At 39.3% G+C, this 10,612-nt stretch overlaps 1 protein-coding gene across 1 annotated transcript in view; it reads right to left on the minus strand.

The window, feature by feature from the left end:
* Nucleotides 1–2,780: 2,780 nt before the first annotated feature.
* The window catches only part of LOC138965229 (uncharacterized), an 8,559-nt gene continuing 727 nt past the window's right edge, over nucleotides 2,781–10,612 (minus strand). The window contains exons 2-4 of the mRNA XM_070337354.1: nucleotides 10,161–10,266; nucleotides 7,006–7,148; nucleotides 2,781–3,930 (exon numbers count right to left, since the gene is read on the minus strand). Coding sequence (XP_070193455.1) covers nucleotides 3,683–3,930; nucleotides 7,006–7,148; nucleotides 10,161–10,266 — 497 coding nt within the window. The 3' untranslated portion in view covers nucleotides 2,781–3,682. The remainder of the gene's footprint in view (nucleotides 3,931–7,005; nucleotides 7,149–10,160; nucleotides 10,267–10,612) is intronic.

Raw genomic sequence — 10,612 nt, forward strand, 5'->3', positions numbered from 1 at the left:
GCAGTTGTGCAATATAGATCGTGTGTATGTACAGCATGTTTAGATTTATGACGGTCATATTTGATATTGTCTGGTGATTTTGTATACTTTTCCATGGTGTTTTATTAAAGTAAGAACCCAAAGCAATCTTTTATTGTGAGTTTCAGATTTTTGCAGTCCTCTATTCAATGACAGGACAGACGATATTGTAAATCAAGATAAGAGCTACTTGGACACATACCAACATTTGACAACCTACAGCTTGTTTTTGTGCAGAAATTTGTTTTTTTAATGTGTGTGTGTGTGTGTGTGTGTGTGTGTGTGTGTGTGTGTGTGTGTGTGTGTGTGTGTGTGCTAAATTTTAGTCACAAGTTGACTAATGTGTCAATTACACCATTATTTCAGTACCAAAACACACATACACTCACACACACTCATACACACACACACACACACACACACACACACACACACACACACACACACACACACACACACACACACACTTATGTTTCTATTGCGTTCTTTCTCTCTCTCTGTATTTCACAAAAAAAACCTAATGTATTTGAATATGTTCTTCTCTTTGAGATTCTTTATTCAAGTATAACAGATTTGATTTAACCATAACAGTGCACAAAGTAAGAAGACAAAAGTTACTCTATTTCAGCAGTTATTCACGTAAATCAAAGGACAGTCGACTGAATTGAACAAAGTTAGACATTAACAGAATATGTCAACATAATATCTGTCTAATATCTTTAAATATCTTTAAAGGATAAACAAAAAGGTAGTAGGGTCGGGAGTGAAACAATGATATGAGTGTAATGTGTTACGGCCTTATCAGGACCAGAAGCTACAACAGTCTCGCAACAAAAAGTAACATAAATATCGGAGAGAATTATAAATAGTGAATAGCGTGTGTATTGAGAACAGAAAAACTGAATGTGTGCAAAATGTCCCAAATACAGAGAATTCCTCTCAATTGTCATGGCAACTGAATGCATAAGAGGTAGCGCGAGTAATGGGGAGGATACACTATACAAGTTGCAAAGAACTAACCATACATAATGTAAACGTGTCACGATAACCATATAATAGTTCAATGATTATAATTATGCTCTATATTTATCACAGTCATATTATCTCTGTCTGGTTGCACACTAAATGCGTGCATAACCTGTATAAATACACGTGCGAACATGAACGACTGGACAATGTCAACTAGAGCATTGTGCAATACCAAACAAACAAAACCCAAACAATCACCCAAGATAGAGAAGGGTGTCGTCTTGGTACAGTGTAATAGTTGAGGCAAGTACATTTTTTCAGCAGTTTCTTTTTTGTTAGGACAAGACAAAACAAGACAAGACAAGTCAATAGGCGATTTTTGGTGTTTATGGGTTGTGAAAGAATGTATACTCTTGCGTTTATTGAGGCAAACTTTCCCACGTGACGATTTCGACCAGTCATTGGCGCGGGGTGAGTCTGGAACACGTGGACAAGAAGCAACTGCCTCTCACAACCCATACACGCCCGAGTTATTTCCGAAATCCGTCTATATGTCGAGCGAATCAAGACTAGATGAGAAAAAAAATACAAGCTAATTCTCGACAAGGATAGTGACAATGGCAAGACTTGAACGTACAAACATGAATTGCCTACTTGCAATAGTTTGTTGATGAAGTACTTGTGTACTCAAAGCACAAAAGATAACAGCGAGCTCAAAGCAGCCAAGAAATATATCCATAAAATGTATTAACAGCAGTATACGTACGATATTATTTTAGTTTAACCCCTAACGTACATTAATATTTAAGTTTTACCCATAACATGTATTAACAGCAATATACGTACATAAATATTTAAGTTTTACCCTTAATATGTATTAACAACAGCAATATACGTACGATGATAATTATTTAAGTTTTACCCATAACATGTATTAACAGCAATATAATTAAGTAATTATTTTAAATTTTACCCACAACATGTATTAACAGCAATATACGTTAGTAATTATTTAAATTTCACCCATAACATGTATTAACAGCAATATACGTTAGTAATTATTTAAATTTTACCCGTAACATGTATGAACAGTCATATACGTACGATAATATTTAAATTTTACCCATAACATGTATTTAACAGCAATATACGTACGTAAATATTTAAATGTTACCCATAACATGTATTAACAGCAATAATTTTACGTAGGTAATTATTTAAATTTTACCCATAACATGTATTAACAGCAATATAAACATTTTAGATATTTATGTGGCCATGTAAAAGAGTATTTTGCTGCCGCCAGCATCAAAAAACGTCAGAATAAGGGAAAAAATCTCACCTTTAAGCTTTTCAATAAGCCTTTACAACTATCACTTTTTTTTTTAAAGCATATGATGATAAACTTTGTGTTTATGACAAAATATCTAAAAGGAAACAGAAGTCATAGATAATCACAGAAACAAAACTCATATATTTCTAAAGTTCGAAATTTTTTGCACGTTACATTCATGAAAACAACTTTTTAGAAAATGGACGGACTTCGACATTAAAACAGACCAACAAACAGACAGACAAACTAACAAACAAAAAAACACAAACAACAACAACAACAACCACCAGTAACATGTTAAACACCAGCAATGTTTTGACTTGATGCACACAGGAACACGAATCATGCAGCTACTTTGGTCTGTCAGTCCTGGGCTAAATCACATGCAATATTCATACTTCTTCTTCTTTTTTTTCTAATTCTTCTTCTTCTTCTTCTGAGAGAGAGAGAGAGAGAGAGAGAGAGAGAGAGAGAGAGAGAGAGAGAGAGAGAGAGAGAGAGAGAGAGAGAGAGAGAGAGAGAGAGAGAGAGAGAGAGAGAGAGCGCACAATCTAGAGCAAGGGAAGCAACTTGTCGTTCCTACTCTTTACCATTAAAGAATGTATTACGTCCCTTACTTGCTTGCCATTAAAAAAAAATTCTGTAAAGAGAAGGGATTTCGATGAAACGAATAATAAAAAATCTGCATTAGAAAGTGCCGCCATAGAGATTTGTTTTCTGTTTACCTTACTGCTTGTTAAAAATACCTTCCTTCCCTCCTAAACCATCGTGTAAACCACGACAAACCTGCACAGACATTTACGAGGCCTAAGCCGACCAATCTGCTACTTCGATACCCAACACCTGCACCCAAAGGCAACAGCCCAACACCTGCACCCAAAGGCAACAGCCCAACACCTGCACCCAAAGGCAACAGCCCAACACCTGCACCCAAAGGCAACAGCCCAACACCTGCACCCAAAGGCAACAGCCCAACACCTGCACCCAAAGGCAACAGCCTGAACTGGTCTCGCTGTTTGTGTTCATTTTTTTAAATTTTTTTTAACGAGGCCTAAGGCGACCATTCCACTACTTCGATACGCACCCAAAGGCAACTGCCTGTATTGGTCTCGCTGATTGTGTTTATTGTGGGTTTTTCTTTTTACGAGGATGTTACGAGGTCTAAGGCGATACGCACCCAAAGGCAACAGCCTGAATTGGTTTCGCTGTTGTTGTTTTTTGTTGTTGTATTTTTTGCTAAGTAGATTGTGCAGAAAGACACACATGTCATCTAAAAGTTCAATTAGGAACAGATGTTCGGACATCAAAACAACGAAACAAAACAAAAACAACTTCAATTAGCAAACATTTCACGTCTCACGTCTAAGAGTTAGGAGCATAGGCCGGGGCGGCCGGGGCGGCAAATCCTCCCCCTCCCCCTACCCCACCTCCAGGGGCGGCGCCCGGGGGGTAGGCGGGGTTGGCGTACAGGTAGGGTGGGGGTGGGGGTGGCTTGTACCCGTTCGGTCCCGGGTACATGTAAGGGGCAGGCTGCGGGTAGCCCATAGGGCGAGGATGCTGGTTGTAAGGTCCCGGGTTGGCCATGCCTTGTGCCATGCCCTGTGTGTTGGCTGCAATCACACACACAGTAAAGACATTTTAACATGTGACAGTCACACACACAATGTAGACATTTTAACATGTGACAGTCACACACACAATGTAGACATTTTAACTCGTGACAGTCACACACACAATGTAGGCATTTTAACACGTGACAGTCACACACACAATGTAGACATTTTAACATGTGACAGTCACACACACAATGTAGACATTTTAACACGTGACAGTCACACACACAATGTAGACATTTTAACACGTGACAGTCACACACACAATGTAGACATTTTAACACGTGACAGTCACACACACAATGTAGACATTTTAACACGTGACAGTCACACACACAATGTAGACATTTTAACATGTGACAGTCACACACACAATGTAGACATTTTAACACGTGACAGTCACACACACAATGTAGACATTTTAACACGTGACAGTCACACACACAATGTAGACATTTTAACATGTGACAGTCACACCAACAATGTAGACATTTTAACATTTAAGAGTGACACAAACAATGTAGACATTTTATTTGAAGTCTTATATCGCGCGCGTATCTCCAGACTCGGACTCAAGGCGCAGGGATCTATTTATGCCGTGTGAGATGGAATTATTTACACAATACATCACGCATTCACATCGACCAGCAGATCGCAGCCATTTCAGCGCATATCCTACTTTTCACGGCCTATTATTCCAAGTCACACAGGTATTTTGGTGGACATTTTTTATCTATGCCTATACAATTTTGCTAGGAAAGACCCTTTTGTCAATCGTGGGATCTTTAACGTGAACACCCCAATGTAGTGTACACGAAAGGACCTCGGTTTTTCGTCTCATCCGAAAGACTAGCACTTGAACCCACCACCTAGGTTAGGAAAGGGGGGAGAAAATTGCTAACGTCCTGACCCAGGGTCGAACTCGCAACCTCTCGCTTCCGAGCGCAAGTGCGTTACCACTCGGCCACCCAGTCCTTTTTAACGTGTGACTGACAGTCACACAAACAATGTAGACATTTTAACATGTGACTGACGGTCATACAAACAATGTAGACATTTTAACATGTGACTGACGGTCATACAAACAATGTAGACATTTTAACATGTGACTGACGGTCACACAAACAATGTAGACATTTCAACATGTGACAGTCACACAAACAATGTAGACATTTCAACATGTGACAGTCACACAAACAATGTAGACATTTTAACATGTGACTGACGGTCATACAAACAATGTAGACATTTTAACATGTGACTGACGGTCATACAAACAATGTAGACATTTTAACATGTGACTGACGGTCATACAAACAATGTAGACATTTTAACATGTGACTGACGGTCACCCAAACAATGTAGACATTTTAACATGTGACTGACGGTCATACAAACAATGTAGACATTTTAACATGTGACTGACGGTCATACAAACAATGTAGACATTATACCATGTGACTGACGGTCACACAAACAATGTAGACATTTTAACATGTGACTGACGGTCACACAAACAATGTAGACATTTCAACATGTGACTGACAGTCATACAAACAATGTAGACATTTTAACATGTGACTGACAGTCATACAAACAATGTAGACATTATACCATGTGACTGACGGTCACACAAACAATGTAGACATTTCAACATGTGACTGACAGTCATACAAACAATGTAGACATTTTAACATGTGACTGACAGTCATACAAACAATGTAGACATTTTAACATGTGACTGACGGTCACACAAACAATGTAGACATTTCAACATGTGACAGTCACACAAACAATGTAGACATTTTAACATGTGACTGACGGTCACACAAACAATGTAGACATTTCAACATGTGACAGTCACCCAAACAATGTAGACATTTTAACATGTGACTGACGGTCACCCAAACAATGTAGACATTTTAACATGTGACTGACGGTCACCCAAACAATGTAGACATTTTAACATGTGACAGTCACACAAACAATGTAGACATTTTAACATGTGACTGACGGTCATACAAACAATGTAGACATTTCAACATGTGACAGTCACACAAACAATGTAGACATTTTAACATGTGACTGACGGTCACACAAACAATGTAGACATTTCAACATGTGACAGTCACACAAACAATGTAGACATTTTAACATGTGACTGACGGTCACACAAACAATGTAGACATTTTAACATGTGACTGACAGTCACACAAACAATGTATACATTTTAACATGTGACTGACGGTCACACAAACAATGTAGACATTTTAACATGTGACTGACAGTCACACAAACAATGTATACATTTTAACATGTGACTGACAGTCACACAAACAATGTATACATTTTAACATGTGACTGACGGTCACACAAACAATGTAGACATTTTAACATGTGACTGACGGTCACACAAACAATGTAGACATTTTAACATGTGACAGTCACACAAACAATGTAGACATTTTAACATGTGACTGACGGTCACACAAACAATGTAGACATTTTAACATGTGACTGACAGTCACCCAAACAATGTACCGTAACATATTTGTTAGACCTGCAAACATATGAGTAATTGAGGAGGGATTTGAGTAATCAATTGCTAACGCCCTGACCCAGGGTCGAACTCGCAACCTCTCGCTTCCGAGCGCAAGAGCGTTACCACTCGACCACCCAGTCCTATTATTCTGACACCGGACCAACCAGTATAACACGGTTTAAGTTACAGCCTACTATATAATATTGATTTTATTTTGTCGACATTTTCTTGAAAAACAAAACGAAAAACTAACACACTGCATAACATTAAACGGAACATAGAGTACAGTAGGGGGCAAAAGAAACGCACCAAAATCGCGCCCACTGTTGAAAATGATTTTGTTCGTCATTTTCAAATTGTCGTAAAATATGAACCAGATAAGGTAACCTAGAAACAGAAACAGACTCGTGGAGGATATTTTACTAGCTGTCCGATTAGTGCAAGGTTTTTAATCGTTGTTTTATCCTGCTTCACCTTTTCATAATTGTGTATTACTGAGTAAAAAAGCAACATCAGGCCTTGTTTCTTACTGTGAACGACGGTAACGTTGTTTGCGTGAGGGCCGACAACTCTTCCCCGGTACGTCTGTTTCTTGACGCAGCAGCAGACGACAGTCACCACGATGGAGATGCACGCGATCGCCGCCACCACGCCCCCGACGATCATCCCAACACTGCAAAACACACACACAATCATTTACACACAATTATGTATCGATCACATGGCTCAAAGTAAAAAATCAAATGTTCCATCGATACATGGTTATTTACAAACATGTGACAGTCGATCGATAACGCTGAGAATATGGGACTGATCAACGCGTGTGTCTGTGGTTGTCGCCGTGTACTGTTTATGGCGGCTTCCTTTTAGTGGGCTATCATGTATGGGTGCCTCGGTTGAAGTCAATGAATACATTTGATCCTATAGAATTGTCTTTGTTTACCAGAAAATAATTTAATAGATCTGCGGTGCTCTCTAAAAGATCAACTGATTTCAATTCCACTTGTTTCTCATTCACTCGCTGGTCTCGACAACCTTGTCTGCAAGGATCCTTTTTTTTTTTTTAAAGTTTGCTATGCACATCAGTGTAGGATTTTAATCAATAAACATACATCCTTCAATGCATACAAATGTCCACTCATACTTGATTATTCCTAACTGGCAAAAATATGACATAATTAAGATACGTCATAAATCATATTATAAAAAGACAACAACAATACGTATGTCCTAAATTTACTTTTTATATCAACTATCACAAGTAAACACAGATACATAACTCACAATAAAAAAAAACAAGAAAGGTAGCTAGGTTGTTGGAACGTTTGTTATTGACAAAACAATACGTTACAGTCACACATATATCGACCCAACGATAATAATTTGATTTTGTCACTACCAAACGTTCCAACAACCTACCTTTCTCGTTTTTTGATTCTGAATTTTGGAACGTTGGCAGTCTCTTTGTTTTTGGATTTACATAACTCACATTTACATAGGGTCTACAGGGAGAATTATACATACACGGAAAAGATAGTGTCATTAACTGTGGTGAATTGAGTGCTTCTTTCAAACATCAATCCATCATTTAACTGACGTATTTCAGTCGATCAATACGCTTGCTGCGGGTAGATGAACAACGCGTGTGTCTATTGTCGCTGTCAGGCATAATTAATGCTGTCTTTTTAATGGGTTGCTAACTTGCTACGCATGCTGCGGGTAGCTGAGCAACGCGTGTGTCTATTGTCGCTGCCAGGCATAATTCATTATCTCCTTTGAATGGGTTGCTAACTTGTTACGCATGCGTACCTCGGTTGCAGTCAGCAAAGAACATTGATTCTGAGAAAATGTCTTTCTTCCACCATCCACAAAGCTGATAGATCTGCGTTGCTATCAGAAAACCTAAATATTGATTGGAGTTTTCTGCTTCTGTCATTCACTCGCTAGTCTTAGCAACTCTTTGTGCCAGTGTCGAGTTTTGTGAAGGCGCATTCGTTCCAAGGAAAAGAGTCACCCTCTCAGATCCGCCAAGGCTTTTACTAAAGACATAAAAAACACCCTTGGACTGGACATATTCCAAAAATCAACGTTTTGATCGCCTTCTGTGCAGACCGAATTTATTTTGAAAGAAGTTATTTTACACATTGACACATGTGTCCGTTAAGAAATAAATGCGTCACAAAAACTCAGCTCTGCGCAGAAAGCAGCTAAATGTGTGGCCTGCGACCAAGTATGTTTTAGCAGCTGGTTATATTACCGGAATACACATCTAGTATGTTTTAGTAGTTTTAGTCGTTCTTTAACCACTGTGATGTGTTGGAAGAGTTTATTTTTATGTGCTGTTTTAGAGGTACATCTTATCAGTATGGAACATGTTCAGTTCTTACAGTAGTTGATAGTGGGGGGGGGGGGGGGGGGGGGGGGATCCTATCTTATTCTGCGTACTTTTATTGTGGTTCCGATAGCTCTTAGAGTTTCATAGTTCTCACCATGTCTGTATAGTGTATGTATTAGTTACTGTGATACCAAATTGTCTTACCCATGTATGTATGATGCTATGCGCCAGAGATGTATGAATGCTATTTATTTTTGTTTTTATCACACAGCAAGCTGCTTTCCTCGTGTATTTTTTATGTTCATTCATGTATTGTACACTTGGCAATAAATTATCTATCTATCTATCTAACAAGTAGAGGGATGGTCTTATTCCAAGTAAACCCTAGGCATATTTGAGTCAGTGAGCAGAACACACACACACACACACACACGCACACACACTCACACACACACACACACACACACACACACACGCACACACACACACACACGCACACACACACACACACACACACACACACACACACACACACACACACACACAGCTAATTTAAGTAAATATAGGAATTAATTCGGTTACTGATTCTTTCCGGTCCTTTGCAATCGACTGACCAACCGGCCATGCCCTGTCAGGGGCGGATCACATCATTAATTTTTTAAGTTTTTTTTCTCCAAATTTCTTGTAGGGACAGATCGACGACGCGAAGCGTTTAGTCGAGGGCGCGAAACGCCCGAACCTCCCAGGGGGGTTCGCGGGCATGTCTCCCCGGAAAATGTCGATAAAAACAAGAAACAAATGACCAACTACCTTCCCAAACCGTCATTTAGAAGACAAAATCCGGGTCCGGGGGTATGTCTTCCCGGAAAATGTTTGATAAAAACAAGAAAAATGTAGCAATCTGATGCAATCTGAGCCATATTTCTTTACTTTTTTTCAAAACTTTTTTCTCCTTCAAAAAACAAGAAAGGTAGGTTGTTGGAACGTTTGTTATTGACAAAACAATACATTCGCAGATATTTCGACCCCAAAAAATGTTGGAACTTTGGCAGTCTTTTTTTTCTTTTCTTTTTTTTCTCCTTTTTTTTTTAGGCTTGTCGAAAACCCCTAACCCTGGATCCGCCCCTGACTGTGTGCGCTTGAGATTTGTTCCTTCCGAAGTACACTAATGGAGCTTGAGTACCCGAAACACTCCAGGACAAGCGCGCTATTCTCAGAGTGACGCTGAACCGACAATTTGATGGTCCGAGCCGTCCTGGACAGCGCAGTGGTCTTTGCCGTCAATTAGCGCCTAGTGACAAAAATGGCGAAAATGGTCTTCCCATTCCGATACAGGTATGATAAGTTTACCCGAGGTTGCAGCAGGAGCGATCGATGGACGAACCACAGCACCCATAGCGACAGTACTTCACGCTAAAGGACCTGCCCATGTAGCAGTACTCTCCTCCCAACGCATCTGTAAGATTTGACAGTCAGTTAACAAGTATCAATTGTGAACCTGACCAGAATCAAACAAGAATTATATTCATGCAACAGAAATAAAAAATAATTACTGAATAACAAAAAGCAGGTAAGTTATACAAAACATCAGAAATTGTGAAAGAAACAATTGAACGTCTGCAGAGACTTTCTTCCGAGATTTGTTAAAATCTCTTAGCAGAGAAAGAGAGAGAAAAAAGTATCCCTTCACAGACAGCCTATTGGGAGCATCAGACCCTCCTCAAGGGGGACCGAGATTTACAATGCAAAGTCCCTTTGTGGGGGACGTATCACAACGAAATCTAGTCCTGAGAAGGACCATT

The sequence above is a fragment of the Littorina saxatilis genome, linkage group LG4, assembly GCF_037325665.1.
Source record: "Littorina saxatilis isolate snail1 linkage group LG4, US_GU_Lsax_2.0, whole genome shotgun sequence".
Taxonomy (NCBI): Eukaryota; Metazoa; Mollusca; class Gastropoda; order Littorinimorpha; family Littorinidae; genus Littorina; species Littorina saxatilis.